Genomic DNA, 20,747 nt, shown 5'->3' with positions numbered 1-20,747 from the left:
TGCCCTTTGCCTGCCCCGTGTTTCTAATAAATCATCTGAGAACTGTACTATCCGCCTCCCGTGTCTGAATCTTGGTCTGATACAAGCATTATTATTTAGAATTCTGTTTAGTAAGTGTGGAAGAGGTGAAAAAATTGTTGTTGTCTATCAACAATGACAAGCCACCGGGGTCTGACAACTTGGATGGAAAATTACTGAGGATAACAGCGGACGATATTGCCACTGCTGCTTGCCATATCTTCAATTTAGGCCTACTAGAAAGTGTGTGCCCTCTGGCCTGGAGGGAAGCAAAAGTTATTTGCCTACCTAAGAATAGTAAAGCCCCCTTTACTTGCTCATAGCTGACCAATCAGCCTGTTACCAATCCTTAGTAAACTCTTTTTTTTGTGTGTTTGACCAGATACAATGCTATTTTACAGTAAACAAATTGACAAGACTTTCAGCACGCTTACAGGGAAGGACATTCAACAAGCACAGCACTTACACACATTACTGATGATTGGCTGAGAGAAATGGACGATAAAAAGATTGTTGGGGCTGTTTTTTTAGACTTCAGTGCGGCTTTAGACATTATTGATCATAGTCTGTTGCTGGAAAAACGTATGTGTTATGGCTTTACACCCCCTGCTATACTGTGGATAAAGAGTTACCTGTCTAACAGAACACAGAGGGTGTTCTTTAATGGAAGCCTCTCCCAAAAAAATCCAGGTAGAATCAGGAATTCTCCAGGGCAGCCCCTTACTTTTTTCAATCTTTATTAACAACATGACACTGGCTTTGAATTAAGCCAGTGTGTCTATGTGGATGACACTATACACGTCAGCTACTACATCGACTAAAATGACTGCAACACTTAAAAAAGAGCTGCAGTTAGTTTCAGAGTGGGTGGCAAGGAATAAGTTAGTGATAAATATTTCAAAAACTAAAAGTTATGTATTTGGGACAAATCGTTCACGAAACCCTAAACCTCAATAATGTGGAAATTGAGAAAGATGAGGAGACTAAACTGCTTGGTGTAACCCTGGATTGTAAACTATCATGGTCAAAACATGGGAGAAGTCTGTCCATAATAAAGCACTGCTCTGCATTCTCAACAGCACTATTAACAAGGTAGGTCCTACAGGCCCTAGATTTGTCGCAGCTGGACTACTGTTCAGTCGTGTGGTCAGGTGCCACAAAGAGGGACTTAGGAAAATGTCAATTTGCTCAGAACAGGGCAGCACAGCTAGCCCTTGGATGCACACAGAGAGCTAACATTAATAACGTGCATGTCAATCTCTCCTGGCTCAAAGTGGAGGAGAGATTGACTTAATCACTACTTGTATATGTGAGAGGTATTGACATGTTAAATGCACCAAACTGTCTGTTTAAACTACTGGCATACAACTCAGACACCCATGCATACCCCACAAGACATGCCACCAGAGGTCTCTTCACAATCCCTAAGTCCAGAACAGACCATGGGAGGTGCACAATACTACATAGAGCCATGACTACATGGAACTCTATTCAACATCAAGTAATTCATGCAAGCAGTAATATTAGATAAAACAACATCTTGTTTCTTTTCTTAAAAAAAAAAGAACCAATTAAAGAGCACTCTCTAGTATAGTCGTAAGAGTGATGTGTTGTGTGCGTCCCAAGATAGGGAGGGATGAGGGACTGAGGGAGAGGTGTGGAGAGTGTGAACAGAAAAGGCTGAGGGTGTTAGGTAACCTTATAACCCCACGGCGGCCATCACATTGGGGCATCCAGGTCAGACACCAGGGCACCAACAACAGCACAGCAGGACCAGGCAAGAACACAAGTCAGCTCAGACACGCATGCAGGAACGCACACACCCATGTCTCCTGCCGTCACAATACTGCGATAGCCCGCAGAACTAAAGCCTAGACAGTATCTTGGTAAGCCAACACAAGTCTTAAGGCATCAGGTTACTCATCAAGTGTGTTTCTGAAGCATCTCTTTTACACAAACACTCGCAAATAGATGTACGCAAACGCAAAACAATCTATTTAGCCATTTGCACATTTTTTCTACATTTGCACCATTAAACTACGCTCTCTGGTTGATCTGATCAATATGCAAAGGGTCTGTCTGTCTGTCTGTCTGTCGGTCTGGCCGTCCGTCCGTCTGTCCGTCCGTCCGTCCGTCCGTCTGTGTGTGTGTGTAAGTCTGTGTTTGTTTTTCCTAGGGTATCTAACAAGGCTTTTCATAAATTAGGACACCCAGTCCACAAAACAAGTCTGCTTTCTGTCTATGTAACAAAAAGTGTATATTTTTGGGGGCAAAACAAACAAGGGCTTGAGAGGCCATTATTGGAGGGCATCTGGGAGGGCAGTGCTGGGTTGGCAGTGACCTCTGCCAAGTTACTTGGTCCTTTCTAGCTCAGTTGGCAGAGCATGGCGCTGGTAACGCCAAGGTAGTGGGTATGATTCCTGGGACCACCCATACTTCAGTTGTATGCACGCGCAACTGTAAGTTGCTTTGGATAAAAGCATCTGCAAAATGGCATAAATTATTGTTAGTAGCTAAGTAGTCTTCAGAAGCACTTATCAAGGGAGTGTGCTTTTTGGGACACAGCCACTGTTGTACAACCCAGCCCAGCATGGGGTGACCATTTCCATGGCACAGGGGTCATTGTGATGTCAGAGGCTGGGCCCTGGGGTATTATTTGGGGTCAGGGGGTCAGAGGAGATGGCATCACAAGTAGCAGGGGAAAAAAAACAATACGGCTACAACTGAAACACTCAGAGAGCCCAGCCAACAATAATACCACAAGTACGACCAATAACAACATGTTAAAAAACAAGTAAACTGAAAAAATATGTATATACAGTACTGTATAGCAACTCACTTCAATTTACACAGGAAATCTATATAACCATATCAACTTGAAAGATGGCCAAATAAATACTCACTCATTTAAGTAAATATATTTGATGGCCTTCTATTGGAGCACAACTGGGTCCAACAATCTTCAAGGTAAAAAATATTATATTTTCACTTTTTGAAAAATGGAAGATAAAAGATTTAGGAAGCTGCTTTTTACTGCTAGTAAAAAGGCTGCATTATGAGTGCTACTAGGAATCCTTGCTCCATGTACTGTATGTAATAGTATACAGTGCATTCGGAAAGTATTCAGACCCTTTGACTTTTTCCACATTTTGTTACGTTCCTCTTCAAAGGGGGAGACACTCTAGACCCAAACTGCTACAGACCTATATCCATCCTGCCCTGCTTTTCTAAAATCTTTGAAAGCCAAGTTAACAAACAGATCCCCGACCATTTCGAATCCCACTGTACCTTCTCCACTATGCAATCTGGTTGCCGAGCTGGTCATGGGTGCACCTCAGCCACGCTCAAGGTCCTAAACAATATCATAACCGCCATCGATAAAAGACAGTACTGTGCAGCCGTCTTCATCGACCTGGCTAAGGCTTTCGACTCTGTCAATCACCGCATTCTTATCGGCAGACTCAATAGCCTTGGCTTCTCAAATGACTGCCTCGCCTGCTTCACCAACTACTTCTCAGATAGAGTTCAGTGTGTCAAATCCTAGGGCCTGTTGTCCTGACCTCTTACAGTCTCTATGGGGGTGACACAGGGTTCAATTCTCGGGCCGACTCTTTTCTCTGTATATATCAATGATGTCGCTCTTGCTGCTGGTGATTCTCTGATCCACCTCCACGCAGATGACACCATTCTGTATACATCTGGCCCTTCTTTGGACACTGTGCTCACAAACCTCCAAACGAGCTTCAACGTCATACAACACTCCTTCCGTAGCCTCCAACTGCTTTTAAATGTTAGTAAAACTAAGTGCATGCTCTTCAACTGATTGCTGCCCGCACCCTCCCGCCCGACTAGCATCACTACTCTGGACGGTTCTACAGCCTTTTTCTCAAATTAATTTAAAATAAAAAATTCTACACACAATACCCCATAATGACAAAGTGAAAAACAGGTTTAGACATTTTTGCAAATGTATTGATAATACCAAACAGAAATACCTTAAGTATTCAGACCCTTTGCTATGAGACTCAAAATTTAGTTCAGGTGCATCCTGTTTCCAATGATCATCCTTGAAATGTTTTGACAACTTGATTGGAGTCCACCTGTGGTGAATTCAGTTGATTGGACATGATTTGGAAAGGCACACACCTGTCTATATATGGTCCCACAGTTGACAGTGCATGTCAGAGCAAAAACAAGCCATAAGGTCGAAGGAATTGTCCGTAGAGCTCCTAGACAGGATTGTGTCGAGGCACAGATCTGGGGTAGGGTACCAACAATTTCTGAAGCATTGAAGGTCCCCAAGAACACAGTGGCCTCCATCATTCTTAAATGGAAGAAGTTTGGAACCACCAAGACTCTTCCTAGAGCTGGCCACCCGGCCAAACTAAGCAATCAGGGGAGAAGGGCCTTGGCCAGGGAGGGGACCAAGGACACGATGGTCACTCTGACATAGCTCCAGAGTTCCTCTGTGGAGATGGGAGAACCTTCCAGGAGGACAACCATCTCTGCAGCACTCCACCAATCAGGCCTTTATGATAAAGTGGCCAGACATAAGCCACTCCTCAGTAAAAAGCACATGACAGCCCGCTTGGAGTTTGCCAGAAGGCACCTAAGGACTCTCAGAACATGAGAAACAAGGTCTGAGAGTATTTTAGGGGGCAAACAGGCTTGATCAAAATTGACTTGCATACATCATTTGTGAGTTATATGTATGTTTGTGTGTGTATAAGCATGACAATCTTATGGTCTGATGAAACCAAGATAGAAACTCTTTGGCCTGAATGCCAAGCGTCACGTCTGGAGGAAACCTGGCACCATCCCTAAGGTGAGGCATGGTGGTGGTAGAATCATGCTGTGGGGATGTTTTTCAGTGGCAGGGACTTGGAGACTAGTCAGGATCGAGGGAAAGATGAATGGAGCAAAGTACAGAGAGATCCTTGATGAAAACCTGCTCCAGAGTGCTCAGGACCTCAGACTGGGGCGAAGGTTCACCTTCCAACGGGACAACGACCCTAAGCACACAGCCAAGACAACGCAGGAGTGGCTTCGGGACAAGTCTCTGAATGTCCTTGAGTAGCCTAGCCAGAGCCCGGACTTGAATCCAATCGAACATCTCTGGAGAGACCTGAAAATAGCTTGGCAGCGACTCTCCCCATCCAACCTGAAAGAGCTTGAGAAACTCCCAAAACACAGGTGTGCCGAGCTTGTAGCGTCATATCCAAGAAGACTCAAGGCTGTAATCGCTGCCAAAGATGCTTCAACAAAGTACTGGGTAAAGGGTCTGAATACTAAATTTGCAAACATTTGAAAAAAAACTGTTTTTGCTTTGTCATTATGGGGTATTGTGTGTAGATTGATGAGGGAAAAATCTATTTAATCAATTTTAGAATAAAGCTGTAATGCAACAATGTGGACATATTTTGAAAAAGTGAATACTTTCCGAATGCACTGTAAATACAGATACATATACAGTACGTATACAAAGCTGAAAGAAATTACTTCAAAACAGGTAAAAACTGAGATACTGAAATTCTTGCTGCTCCCTCTGCACTGTGGTAAATAACGTCAAACTGAAAAACAGAGTGAGAGATAAAGAGAATTCTCCATCGTTTGCCGAGACAAGACACCCAGAGATAACTTGGTGAATAGTCCTCTTATTCCCTTTCTCCATCCCATCCCAGGGTAAAAGAGTAGAGATGGAGGGATAAAAAAGAGCCTAACTAGATGCACATTTTACATTGAAAACTGTATTGTTCGATTCCTAATCTGGCCCACCATCTGAGAGGAGTGCCGTGCATGTCGGAGAAGGGAGGCCTGAATGGGAGGACGAGAGCCAGGAGCGCTGGGACAGGGGACTGGGGGGTGAAGGGGAGTAACTGGGGGGAGGACGGGGAGGGTGGCTAGGCTTTGGCTTTACGGAGGGGATCAGGGTGGGTGGAAGTTCAGAATGGATGTTTCTTTTTCTCCAAAGAGGGGGGAACTTTGTATTTGACTGTTGTTTGTATCTGTCTTTCAGGGGGCCTGATCCCCGCCAGGCCGTCCGGGACGTACTGGGAGATGCCCTGTGTGTGTGTGAGAGAGTGTGTGACAGTGTGTGTGAGAGAGTGTGTGAGAGAGAGCGTGTGAGAGAGTGTGTGACAGTGTGTGTGAGAGAGTGTGTGTGAGAGAGAGAGAGAGAGAGAGAGAGAGATTGGATCTACCCCTCTCCTTCCCTACAGCTGCAGGCTCAGAGGATTAGGCGTCATCCACAAGGCAACATTACAACAAGTAGCCTTTGAACAAAAGTCATGGATACTATTAATGAGATGGTAATCCTTAATGGAGCTACCTCCCAGTAGTGATTATACTCACATGGGAAGAATGTCCGAAAGTCCTGGACGCAACTCCCTCAACAACACTGTGGCCATTGTTATTGTTACCATAGGCCCTGGTCCGAGGCCTAAAACCAAGTTGTACTGCTATTGCCCCAACCATCAATACATGTATGCATGCACACACACACACACACACACACACACACACACATGCGTATATGCACACGCACACGCTCGCTCGCTCCTACACACTCGCACGCACACCTCTGCCTCCTTGCTCTCCACAACACCCTTCCCTCCACCCCTATCACCCTATGAATAAAAAATGAAAAACCCAAAAATGGACAGAGAAAAAGGGATGGGGGGAAGGCGGGGAAGGCGGGGGGGGGGGACGGGGGGACAAAGTGTCCTGGCGTGGATTTCTCCCCCTGTGGTTCCCACACACGGATCTGAGCTGGAGCCGAACGTTTTCCCGTTCCCTCCCTCTCCCCTCCTCTCCTCCTTACCAGGAAGACCACACAAACACTGGATGATTTAATCGGAGCCTGTTTAAGCAGTAATGGCCGCCACCTCAGAGACGGAGGATGAGGATGACATCTTTTTTTTGGCTGCATCTTTCTTGGGGGGATTCCAGGAGTCAGAGAGTGGCCTCTGTATGCCTGAGTAAATGCCTATGTCACATCAGCGGTGTTTAACACCTCCAAAACTTTTGAGTCCTTTAAATCCCAATTACTCCTTCACACACTCTTACGGCCTCTCATTAACCCAATCACTGTTGAAACTGATCTAAGTGTGGACAATTCTAAAGCATACATTTTTCAGTAAATACGACAGATAGCAACCTTTTGTCAAAAAGTGTTACCCAAAGTTGTACCTTGCAGGCCAAATTCATGCTTCATACCAAATTCATGCCAAAAGCATGCTTTTAATCGTGCTTTCAAAATGTCTTGATGGCGACATCCTAAAGACTCTGGCAGGTGCGCTAGTTCAGTGTCACTTTGACTATGTGTGCACGTCATGGTTCACCAGCATCCCCGAACATCTAAAGAATAAACTACAGACCTGTCGAAACAAGCTTGTTTTGTTTCAGCAATATGAGGTAGATATAAAGTAAGAAAGTAAACAGCATATTGGGTACATTTCTGCAAAAACTATGAGCGTTGAAGTGCGAGGCTGAATTCTTCCGCTGTTTTGCTTCCGTGGCTACCATGCTGTACACAGTCTGAAGTTAGCCTGTACACATGCGCAGTGACTGTGTGAGAGTGAAGTGTTACGTCATTTTGCTACCTTTAAACTCGCTCTATATACCAATTTGGAGGTTGAGCAATGTAATCTGCTAGGCTGGAAATCTGTAGAGAAAAGGGTTGTATTAATTTGGTCTGGTCCACATAATTATAACTTGGTCTGGTCCACATAATTATTACCGACACAGCTCCCAGATAGCCTAACTATCCAATGATTTTACTTTTATTAGAGATGTTCACCAATACAATACCAGAGCCAGAGACTCTGATATTGACTATTTCAAATGTAACACTATCCGGTAAGAACACTTTTCTATATAGTGTTGCTGTTGAGTGGAACAAACTACTACAACAACTTAAAGCTATACCAACCAGATAAAAAAAGATATATATGTTAAAAGCTGGCTGATGACTGAAGCCATGTTCATGTCTGTATCTATAATGTATCAATTCTTGTATCTATGTAATGTGTTTCACCATGCACTTTAAGGGACCACAATGGAAATGAGTAATTGACTTTATTGTGTTATTCCATGTTTTAAAAATGTATGTACTGTGTGTGTGTGTGTATGTCTTTTTTTTACTGTCAAATAAAATCAATCAATAAATCAACCTTTAAATAATAATACAATTATGATCAGATTATATTAGTGAATCAAAGTTGCCTCTTTTTCTGTCTGATGTTGTTGTACATTTTTGGAGATAGGGTAAAGTTGTCCTTAGAGTAGACACTGATCTTGGGTGAGTTTTGAATTTTGATCCATTTGGAACAGGTAGTTCACAATAGATATTAACTAAAAATACAATGAACAAAGACCCATTAGGATTGGGGGAGGGAGGTTGATCCTTTATCTGCACCTATGGGAATCTTGTCTCATGCTGGTTGATATGTTATCTGCTTTCCATCCAAAACATGTCACTCAGGACTGAAAAGAATGGCCTTTGCGAATGTATGTAATACCAAAGAAGAAACACAATAGGCACACTGATTGGCTGGCATATATTGAACTACATTGTTGTTGTCTCAGTTGTTGTTTGAGATTGATTGGGTTTGTACTCGATACCATAGGGAAATGAGAACATGAGTTGTTTGGAGTAGTTGTCTGAACATAAGTTAAGTTTGTTAATTATTCTCACTGTGTTTTGTGTCACAAACCAAGTTTTGGGTATGGTCTGTTATTAGCTGACGTTATTTCCAAAACCATTTATCCAACGTTTCAAACATTGAGCCGCCTCTGGAGCAGGCCTCTGTATGGACAGCCCAGGGCCCTGCCTGACTGATATGTCAAAGTTGAGGACAAACAGGAAGAAAAGGGAGTGAAAATACCACACAGGCACTGACACAGGGGATCAATCCGATTGAAATTATTTAGCTTTTTCTCCGGTTTGAATAAAAATGAGCGCGCTAGACAGTGGAGCAGTTTGATTAGGGAGATCCTAAGTCCCCCGGAGTCTCGGGTGGCTTTTCTCTCCTCCTTTGCTAGCATAAAAGTTTTCTTTCTCTCTTTTCAGGGCTCCCTTGGTACCCAGGCCTTTCCACACTGTTGGTATTACAAAATCCCCATTCAAAATAACCCTTGTCACCTGTCAACTAAGCCAGGCTGGTTTTCTAGGTCTTTATCCCATACACACACACACACATGTGCATACACACACACACACACACACACACACACACACACACACACACACACACACACACACACACACACACACACACACACACACACACACACATCCCCACATTCATACACACACACACACACACACAGAGACACAGACATCCACAAATCCGAACCACACACACCCACCCACGCTCACACACTAAAACCACATGTCTGGGAGCAGTTACTATAGCAGTTTAAAATTCATTACCCTGTTCAATTTAAGAAACGTTTACACTGGGATGGTGTTTGTTGGCCATTCATTGGATGGTGCGAGGCAACTTGGGGGTTCACGTGCATAAGATACTGTCCTCTCACTCGCCCATCACGTTTAACCTTGTTGACCTATATATCTTCAATCCTAACTTTGTGTCAAGTGAATAGGAACAACTTGAGAATAAGTGAATAAATGATGAAAAATTATATATTTGAAAATAATAACATACTTAACTATTTGTGTAATATCAGGATTTAATCTACAGTAAAATTGCTCTGAATTCAATTGATATCTATAGATGTGGGATCCTAATTTGTTCACTCCTTTTTTGCTGAGAATTTTTTGTGATTTACACAAATTCACTGAAAACCCACACTAACACATAGCTATATAAACAGTATTGCACATTCATGTAGCCTACTTCGGACAGCTAATAGCCTAGACACCAATCAAGGAACATTATGGACTAAACGTTCAAATCTGCAGGATTATTTTTCTGTGACAATATAACATATTATGTCAAATTAAGATCCTGGAAGGTCTGACAACTTCCCAACCTTGTGAAAGATGATCATATAGAATATAAAAAGGATCTGAATGACTTCTTGTCATAAAACAGATAAAGATTATTATACCGTAGACGGCATTTTTCATAAATCATGTTCTTCTTCCAGGAAAACACACTACAAAGTAGTTTGTGATTCTTAGAGCCTAAAACACAGGGCAATATAAAAATGCTGAAAATACTATGAATCCAAATCTACATTCAAGACATTACTTGGTGAAATAAAATAAATGTTTTGACTGGCCTTCTGCAGTCTAAAAGGAATATTAAAAAAAATGAAAATCAAAACAAATAATTGAGTGTGGAATAGTATTCTCAAAGTTGTCAATGTCAGCAATGTTTCAGGATGCAAACAAAAACAATAAGCTACAGCGGTGGGAATACATACGACTCCAATGTTTTTTTCCAAGTTTCCTGAAAACTTTTTTGAACATAATTTCTACAAAATATGTTTAAACATATTTTTTTGAAATTCTATATGATTATCCTTTGAATTAAAATGTTTCACAGGAATGTAAAATAAAAAAAAAGGTTCTGTTCCATATTCCATTATGAACCCCAAAAAAAGAACCAAGCAAGAAGAGCAATATTAGTCTATTTTGAGGTTTGAAAGGTTATGGAGGATGATTACATATAAATATAAATGAACAGTACTGGACCATAAACCTCTCCATAAAACTTTACTGACTACTATTGTACTTCATTTGACATTACTTTATGATCTTCTATGATTTTCCTAGGATTGATTCAAGACTTAGGATTTCTAAATGAGTGTGCAAGACTCTATTTAACCAATAACTAAAAGAGGATCTATATTAGTTAATTGTAGAGCCTTAACCCTTTACTTCACAATTTGTATATAATAGTGGTTTAGGGCAGTAGTTCTCAACTGGTTTTGCCTCAGTACCCAAATTGAACCAGGTTGTCTCAGTCACAATCCAATATTCGCAGCGTGATTTTTTTGTTGTTGCAAAAAATGCAATATGGAAACTTTGTTTAATCCTATATTGATAGTAAATGTACAAATTATATGACAAGGGAACAACAGTCCCACCTTTTCCATTGTCAATAATTACATTTTGCCCATATTCTCGATGAAGAATGTTAAGCTCACTGCTTTGAGACCACAAAATAGTTCAGAGAATAAATGATTTTTAAATATAGGTTCAGTATCACTTATACACATTTTATACCTAGTCATTTAAGTTCCGACTGTAGTATTTGTACTATTTTTACTCAGACACCCGCAACCCATTCAAAGCCTCCCACAACCAAAATATGGGTCCACCAGTTGAGAATCGCTGGTTTAGGGGATGTTTACAACACGTGCCGAAAATGGAGACAGAGCTAATTAACAACAAATAAAAAGAAATGGGTGAAGACGTACTACATTTTAAAGCTGCATTCAGGGAGCAGAGTGGAGAGATTTCACTGAAGAAAGAGAGCGAGAAAGTAAAAGAGAGAGAGAGAGAAAGAGTGAGAGAGAGAGAGAGAGAGAGAGAGAGAGAGAGAGAGAGAGAGAGAGAGAGAGAGAGAGAGAGAAAGAAAGGGGGAGGCAAGGTAACGCCAGTGAAGGGATGGTGGACTTGTCAAGGAGAGAAGGGGTGGGGGTGAGTCGGGGGGATTACCTTGTGTCGAAAGCGGCCATGAAGACGGGGTACTGGACATTTCCGTCCTTGTCCAGGGGCAGCCTGTCCAGCAGCTGTTCAAACTCAGGTTCTGCGACCTCCAGGCCGAATCTAGAGAGGGTGTGTGTGTATGTGTGTGTCCAGAGGGGTTAAAACGGTGCAAGAAAAGGGTTGGAGGGGGGACAAAAGAGAGGCATTGGGTCAGAACAGAGGGTGGTCATCCGGCCCAGTCACTTAGCCATGGCCCACAATGCCCCTGAGCAGCCGCTGGTCATTAGCCCTCTGACAAGGCCCCCTCCTCACCCCACACAGCCGGGTCAAGGGTCAATCAGCTCTCTCTCCAGCCATCACATTGAGATGGACACATCCTCTCTCAATCAGAGGATTAATGGTGCACAACGATGTCACACACAAATATATGCTCATACACTCAGACGCAGGCAGACACACACATATATATACATACACACACATGCAGTACACCTCAAACTAGTCAACCGGAGAAATACACATAGAGGCAAATTAACTTAGCACAGATTAATTTGCCATTTTCAAAACAACATATCTGGATGATTGAGGGTTATATAGACGAAGACACCTTCATCTAGTCTACATGAGGAGGACATATACAGTTATTTTCATCACATCACAAACATTGATCCAAAATATTAGTGGAATACCATGAGATCCTCGATTTAATCACCTACACACAAAATAATGATATCTTCTCAATTTAGTTATTTCAACAACCTGGGTTAACCCAATAGCAAAAAAATGAAAGAAACATGTTTCAAAATTGCCATTGGAATGTAAAATGCTACAGTACAGTAAATTACAGTACGTTACACTGATTTCACATTTCCATCATTTTTATCCCATCAAAGGTGTGATCATTGATGACATCTTTCACAATCATTTAAGCAAGAAATAAATGTATTGTTCAGATATAATTACAACATAGGTGTAATGTAATCAAATTAATCAAATTAAACCAGAAATGGAAGTTTCAGTAGAATCGTCATGTGCTTGCTCATCTGGCTGAAATAATTAGTGTTAATGATAGTGGAAGAAGTTTACATAGTGAGATAGTTAAGCCTATATCTTTGAGATATCTTCCAGTAAAACCAATGCCTGTAAATGCTTAAAGTTTAAAAGGTATAGCCTAAAGGGCCATCCACACCAAGGATGATAACTATAACGATAACATTTATCGTTCTGCAGTAGGCCTACACCTGTCAGTCAACTGATTAATGCATCCTACTGTACGCTGTAGGCCTATTTCATGTTTCATGTTAATTAATTGTTAATTAATTCTGTGTTCCCGGTAAAAAATGACCACCCTATTATAGCTGATTATAAATCCATAATAATACATATATTATCACCTAATGGTGTGTTAGATCTTTTTTTATCAACTTATGTTCTTGTGAACATTACAAGTCTGAACTTCTATTTGCTATTATTTGGCCTGTAGGCCTTAGTGACCTGAGCTCATAAAACTCGTTTTTGAGTAAAAAAGCATAATGTATGGATTATTTTGACTATAACAAATACTCAGATGAAACATATTGTGCTATTTATCACAGACTACTTTGTGTCAAAGTTTAACAAGGACTCTCTCCTCCTCACCAGTGTCATGATCAAAGATAAGATCAAGAGCCTCACATACAATTATCGTTTGGTCAGTGTGCTGCCACAGAATGAATTGTGAGCAAGACTTCAAAAAAGCCTTGAATGCAAGAGCTGCGAGAAAAGTTCAATATATTATTGAAACAATGTTGCGATTGTTTGAGAGAATGCCAACAGGTGTGGTTACCGTGGGGGAAAGATTCTATTGGGGAAGGTTCCCGTGGGGGTTGCCATGGAAGCCAAGAAGGGGAGTGAGGTGTGTGTGTGTGTGTGTGTGTGTGCGTGCGTGCGTGCGTGCGTGCGTGCGTGCGTGTGTGTGTGTGTGTGTGTGTGTGTGTGTGTGTGTGTGTTCAAACACACATGCATGTGGAGGTCTGGGAGAGGAAGTGTGTCCATCTGATGAAGGGGCAAGTGCCTGAACTCAATTTTATTCACTAATTGTAGTCTATCCCGTTCATATCTAATGACAGGTCATTTTTGACGGGAATACCACAGGTGTAAAACACCCAAAATGTAATGAAAGTCATCAAAATGTATTTTGTGTGTTCAGATGCTCTGTGTGGACAAAGTCATGGAACCTTATGACAATCAGATTAAATTATCAGATTAAATTAACTACATTTTTCAGAGAGAAAACGTGTAAATTGGTGGTAACACAGTGCTTCAGGTTATGTTCATTGTCATAGTGACAACTGCAAATAATTATTCAATGTACATGTAATGAATTTTTTTCTTAACTCAATAAATGTAGCAAATCAACAACAAACGCTTGAAAACGCATTCAAAAGGTGAATGCACCAATTTGTAAGTCGCTCTGGATAAGAGCGTCTGCTAAATGATTTAAATGTAAATGTAAACACTGTTCAGCCTGCGCATCTTTTACATTATGTCATCATGATTTCCATTTTTCTAATGATTGTCAATTCGTTTGGTTCTTCTTTTTTGCTGTGCTTTCTCTCTGTCTGTCCCTGCATTAATGCTACAATGTTATCATCACCTGCCAAAGTGATCACACCAATGCCGTAACTTTCCCCGACAGTTCATTTGGCCTAGGCCTATTTTACATTCAGCAATTAGCAAGAGCAAGCCTGCTTCTCGCCACGAAAAGGCGAGTAGGTCTAGTATAAAAAAGGCTAAAAAGATATGTCCTATAGCTTTTGTAGCCTATAGATTTTCCTGGGATTTCACGTGAAGAGGAATGGCGGATAGGCTTGCGTTGCCTATAGCCTATAGTGCGCACAGGAACAGCTAGAAGAGAGAGGCTACAGATGTGTAATCGAAGTAAGAAGATAAATATCAGCTACATATTAGGCCATTCATTAGATAAATAGTGGGGCTATAAATATTGATTCGTCAAAGTGTAAGAAAAAAAAAGTAACAAAAATATGAAATGGCAGATCTGTGCGTTCTTCCAGGCTGCGCTCTGGAGTCCCAGATGCGCAAAACTCCACTATTGATTAGGCCTACGTTTTTAGACAAGGCAATTATTCTACCCAGGCTACAACAAGATAATGCAATGAGGAATGTTTTGTTATCAAGTGAGTACACAAATATTGTATAAGGCTGCAAACTGCAGTGATGTAGGCTAATTTGAATTTTCCCGCTCAAACGTCCTGTTTTGAATGCTTCATGCCGAAATAACAGCCTAGGCCTGATTATGTAACCATTTGGATCAGTTATGGGTCTATTCTCGACAGTTTACAAGGTCCAGAAAGGTACATTAGCAGGCTACTCATATCGTGTACATTTAGCAAGCAAGATCAAGCAGGAATCTCTCCTCAATATGCTAGCAGTAGTAAATAAAAGTAAGTGTAGCCTACAACAAGCTATTGTAATCTAGCTTTTCCTGGGACTTCAAGAGCTAAGAGGAATAGCTGTAGCTGATAGGCAGTTGAGAGGCAGGGTGCATAATTTCAAAGAGAACCATGAAGACAGACTAGATGTGTAGCCTAAGATAGAACCGTATGCAACCCATTCATTAGCTAAATCTTGGGCCTAATACTGCAGTGAATAGTCTATAACCAATGAATTTACACAGTGAAATATATATTTTTATAAAACTATGAAATGACATGGAATTCCCGAGTGGCACAGGGGTCCAAGGCACTCCAGTTTTTGAGGCGTCACTACAGATCTGGGCTCGATCCCGGACTGTGTCACAGCTGGCCGCGCCCGGGAGACCCACGGGGAGACGCACAATTGGCCAAGAAAATAGTCAAAATAAAGAAAAATCCTGGAATAAGTAGGTGTGTCCAAACTTTTGACTGGTACTGTATGTGAAACAACAATGCGCTTCAAATTAAATTAGCTGGACAATCCAAGGATGTTCTAAAAAGGGCACCTCAATACAACAAAGCCAAATCATACGAGAGGAACAGGAGAGGGGACAAAATACCTGCTCTCAATCGCTGCTCGAAACTCCTCCTGGCTCACCACCCTCCTGTGGCATTTATCAATGCTCCTGTAGGAGAGACAAAACATCTCAATAAGACCAGGACAAATGTTAATGAGACAGATGTATTATTTCACTGACCTCCATGTTGAACTCCACTCAACATTTGTGCCAAGTACGTATGTATTCACAGTTCACAGTTCAAGATAATCACAAACGTTTGGGACTGGGTCAGTTAAGTTTTTGTTTTAGCATTAGGACAGCTTGGGCTTTGAGTTTGGAAAGGTTGTTTGAGTTTGGAGAGGTTGTTTTCTATTGAAAAGCAGCAAGGACCAGCGGACATGGGCTGGTTCATTTCCTGAAGTGAAGAGGTACTATACACTTTAAGGGCTTGCTCTTAATGAGGTATGACTATGGTGAAATGTTGGAGTTTATGACCTCTGACCAGCCAAAAGCCTGCGTGTGACCCACAAAATGAGACACGAAATGTAGAGAAAGGTAGTGGAAAGGGGTAAAGAAGAGGCCTGGTTCACTAAAACACAACACTGAGAGAAAGAGCAGAGATGGAATATCTATATTCACTGCTGCACAGAAGGGCTAGAATCAAAGCCTCATTCTCAAAACTATTCAACACTGAGTATAACAAACATTAAGAACACCTTACTAATATTGAGTTGCACCCCTCCCCCCCCCCCCCCCTTCCCTCAGAACAGCCTCAATTTGTCCGGGCATGGACTCTAGAACGTGTCAAAAGCGTTTCACGGGGATAATGGCCCATGTTGATTCCAATGCTTCCCACAGTTGTATCAAGTTGGCTGGATGTCCTTGGTGGTGGGCCATTCTTGATACACACTGGAAACTGTTGAGTGTGTAAAACCCAGCAGTGTTGCAGTTCTTGACACACCAGTGCTCCTGGCACCTACTACCATACCCTGTTCATAAGCACATAAATCTTTTGTCTTCCCCATTCTCCCTCTGAATGGCACACATACACAATCCATGTCTCAATTGTCTCAAGGCTTAGAAATCCTTCTTTTATTAACCTGTCTTCTCCACTTCATCTACACTGATTGAAGTTGATTTAACAAGTGACATCAATAATGGATCATAGCTTTCACCTGGATTCACCTGGTTAGTCTATGTCATGGAAAGAGCAGGTGTTCTTAATGTTTTGTATACTCAGTGTATATCTGAAACTATAAAATGTATCGCTATCCCCATTATGTTCTGTTGAATGAACTGTTGGAAAGTGCATTGAAAGAGAGAGAGACAGAGAGAAATAAAGAAAGACAGGAACCAACTGAGATGACCATACACTATCTATATAAAAGTATGTGGACACCCCTTCGAATTAGTGGTTTCGGCTATTTCAGCCACACCCGTTGCTGACAGGTGTATTAAACATGGCATCGTCATAGGATGCCACCTTTCCAACAAGTCAGTTTGTCATATTTCCGCCCTGCTAGAGTTACCCCAGCCAATTGTAAGTGCTGATATTGTGAAATGGAAATGTCTAAGAGCAGCAACGGCTCAGCTGCGAAGTGGGGGGTCACAATTGGCCTACCTAGTACTGAAGCTCGGGAGAAAAAAAATTTGCCTGTCCTCGGTTGTAACCCACTAGCGAGTTCCAAACTGCCTCTGGATGCAATGACAGCACAATAACTGTTCGTCGGGAGCTTCATGAAATGGGTTACCTTGGCCGAGCTGCCGCACACATAAGCCTAAGATCACCAAGTGCAATGCCAAGTGTTGGCTGGAATGGTGTAAAGCTCACCGCCATTGGACTCTGGAGCAGTGGAAGCGCGTTCTCTGGAGTGATGAATTACGCTTCACCAACTGGCAGTCCGACGGACTAATCTGGGTTTGGCGGATGCCAGGAGAACGCTACCTGCCCCGAATTTATAGTGCCAACTATAAAGTTTGGTGGGTGGGGAATAATGGTCTGGGGCTAGGACTGTTGTGGTGATCGTATTAAGGCCACACCAGCGCTCAAGAGTCATGAAGGCAGTCATATTCCACGTGACCGTTTTGTCACCGTAATTAGGCTTCTCCAAACTATGATGCTGCTGATGGTCATTAGTAGCCTACCAAACTTGCTAACTGCCTGGTACTCAGCACTCTATTGTCCCTCTAGTCTAATTGCTCTGACATCAATGAAAATACATTCGCAAATCAAACACTTCATGAGAGCCCATGAGCTCATGTTGCGCAACATTCCTATAGGCTATACAATTGTACAATTGATGGCCTCTACTAAAAATAGGAGGATACCATCAGCTTTCTATAGGCTAGTCCTACTATATTTATTTCTCAACTTTCCTAATATTAAGTACATTGTTTATCTTTACAACAGGAGTATAGCCTACCTGGCTGGCATGAAAATGAACCACAGGAAAAGTGTTCTTCATTCGCTTTTAAAGTGCATAGATGAAATCAATTTCTTCCGCTGCCCCTGTTTCGAGACAGGTGCATGATAATGGTCCATTTTAAATCCAAACAAATTTCACACATATATTATTTAGTATATGTAAAGACAAGATTAAGTCAAGAATAGTCTGATGGGTGACAATATTAGCCTATCACTGAATGATGCCCAGCATAAGAAACTGCCTTTTTTTGTGCTATTTTTTTTAATCATAGTCGCACACCTCATGTAGCCTAGCCCATATGCAAATATGTTTTGAATCACAACTAATGTGGCCAAATAAAATTAATCCTCTTTACAAGGGGTTTAGAGCCTAACTGGCAGACATAAACAGCGTGTGAGTTTCAAGTTTGGGGAAGATAATAATAAAAGCATTACATGCATAAACGCATTTGCAGTCACTTTTGATAATGGTGTTTTCCCGCTAATGGAACATTTGCCCTTATAGCCTACTGCCATGTGCGCATTGCTGCGCTTATAATAATGTGAAGAAATAGCCTAATAGTTTATCAGCATTTTAAGCTAAATGTTCTGATCTGTTACGTCAGCCACATTGCGTAAAAATGTTTTTTATGCTAGTGGTTGTATTAATTTGTTCGATATATTTATTTCTTGCACAGAATAGGTTGACTTTTGTACTGTGGACAGTTCTTCCAATATCTTCAATATGCACCTCGGAATTGGGTAAAGACGCACGCAGTATTTACATTTACATTTTAGTAATTTAGCAGATGCTCTTATCCAGAGCGACTTACAGTAGTGAATGCATACATTTCATACATTTAAAAAAAAAAATGTCGTACTGGTCCCCCGTGGGAATCGAACCCACAACCCTGGCGTTGCAAACACCATGCTCTACCAACTGAGCCACACGGGACTACAGTATGGTCACAGTGCCTTCTCCACTGACCACACTGTCTTCACCTAACGCTAGCTGCAACACAGGCATCGCCGATGTGTCTGTCTTCACTTGTAGCCTGTGAGAAAGACCAGATCACTTGATGGAGAGCCATGTGAATGAGAGGTGCTTAAAAGCGCGCAGCACTCAAGGAGAAGGGCACAACACAGCAAGGGCAAAACGGCCACTGGCCGCAAAAGGCATGGATTGTTTTGGGGTGCATTATGGCCACAAAGGGGATGCCGCCGTGAAATTCGAGGCATTATCAAGTTCTTGTCAAATTGTGAATGAGAGACTAATAAAGTGTGTACAGCCTGCGCAAAAAACAATGCAGAGCTCATGCCTTTCAAGCGACTTAAAAAAAATCATCATTAGAGTCGCATCATGCAGCCTTACAATGTATTGAAAATCAAAACATATAGCCCAACGATTGTAGAACCACTAAAGTTAAATTAATAACTATAAATTAAGCATATAGGAGTACCTATTTCTTTGTTAATTGCTCAACACAAAATAGCCGCATGTGCGCACTCCCTCAAATCATTTGGAGAAAATATTTATATTTTATTCAGATTTGTATAATTGTATTCTTCATACTATAAAAGAATGCCAATGAATTTTAAGCAAATTTTGTCTGCTAAATGAACTAGTGTAGCCCATAGTCATTTGGCATAGCCAGATCAGGGTTAAAATATTACTTACGAAAAAACATAAGAAGTTTCTTAAGGAATAAAATAGGAAGTTAATAAATGTATAAGATAGTTCGTAAATGCAATTCCTCAAAATGTTCTTAGGAATTCTTAGTTTTCTTAGGAACTTCGTAAATATCTTTCTTAAGAACTACGTAAGTATCTTCTTATGTTGCATTCACATTAATAACGTGCTTGAAACCAATAAATAAGCCTTTGTAACAGGGATGATGGATTTGGTTGTTTTGTTATTTTTCACACATTATAGACCTCAGACTAGCTATATCAAAATAAAAAATGGATGACCAGAAAAAGAGATTGAAGAGATGGTGGACGAAATAAACCCAGCAAAAAAAGAAACGTCCCCTTTTCAGGACCCTGTCTTTTAAAGATAATTCGTAAAAATCCAAATAACTTCACAGATCTTCATTGTAAAGGGTTTAAACACGGTTTCCCATGCTTGTTCAATGAACCATAAACAATTAATGAACATGCACCTGTGGAACGGTCGTTTACAGACGGTAGACAATTAAGGTCACAGTTATGAAAACTTAGGACACTAAAGAGGCCTTTCTACTGACTCTGAAAAACACCAAAAGACTGCTCATCTGCGGGAACGTGCCTTAGGCATGCTGCAAGGAGGCATGAGGACTGCAGATGTGGCTAGGGCAATAAATTGCAATGTCCGTACTGTGAGACGCCTAAGACAGCACTACAGGGAGACAGGACGGACAGCTGATCATCCTCGCAGTGGCAGACCACGTGTAACAACACCTGCACAGGATCGGTACATCCGAACATCACACCTGCGGGACAGGTACAGGATGGCAACAACAACTGCCCGAGTTACACCAGGAACGCACAATCCCTCTATCAGTGCTCAGACAGTCCGGAAGAGGCTGAGAGACGCTGGACTGAGGGACTGAGGCTGAGAGACGCTGGACTAAGCCTGTTGTAAGGCAGGTCCTCACCAGACATCACCGGCAACAACGTTGCCTATGGGCACAAACCCACCGTCGCTGGACCAGACAGGACTGGCAAAAAGTGCTCTTCACTGACTAGTC

The 20,747-nt window shown here is 41.7% G+C and overlaps 1 protein-coding gene across 1 annotated transcript in view; it reads right to left on the bottom strand.

The window, feature by feature from the left end:
- Positions 1 to 20,747, bottom strand: part of LOC115192067 (EF-hand calcium-binding domain-containing protein 6) — a 74,331-nt gene that overhangs the window by 27,949 nt on the left and 25,635 nt on the right. The window contains exons 11-12 of the mRNA XM_029750178.1: positions 15,675 to 15,740; positions 11,651 to 11,761 (exon numbers count right to left, since the gene is read on the bottom strand). Of these exons, the coding sequence (XP_029606038.1) occupies positions 11,651 to 11,761; positions 15,675 to 15,740 (177 nt within the window). The remainder of the gene's footprint in view (positions 1 to 11,650; positions 11,762 to 15,674; positions 15,741 to 20,747) is intronic.

The sequence above is a fragment of the Salmo trutta genome, chromosome 4, assembly GCF_901001165.1.
Source record: "Salmo trutta chromosome 4, fSalTru1.1, whole genome shotgun sequence".
In the NCBI taxonomy this organism is placed as follows: domain Eukaryota; kingdom Metazoa; phylum Chordata; class Actinopteri; order Salmoniformes; family Salmonidae; genus Salmo; species Salmo trutta.
Note: the sequence above shows the minus strand (reverse complement) of the source record. Positions and strands in the feature narration are given on the sequence as shown.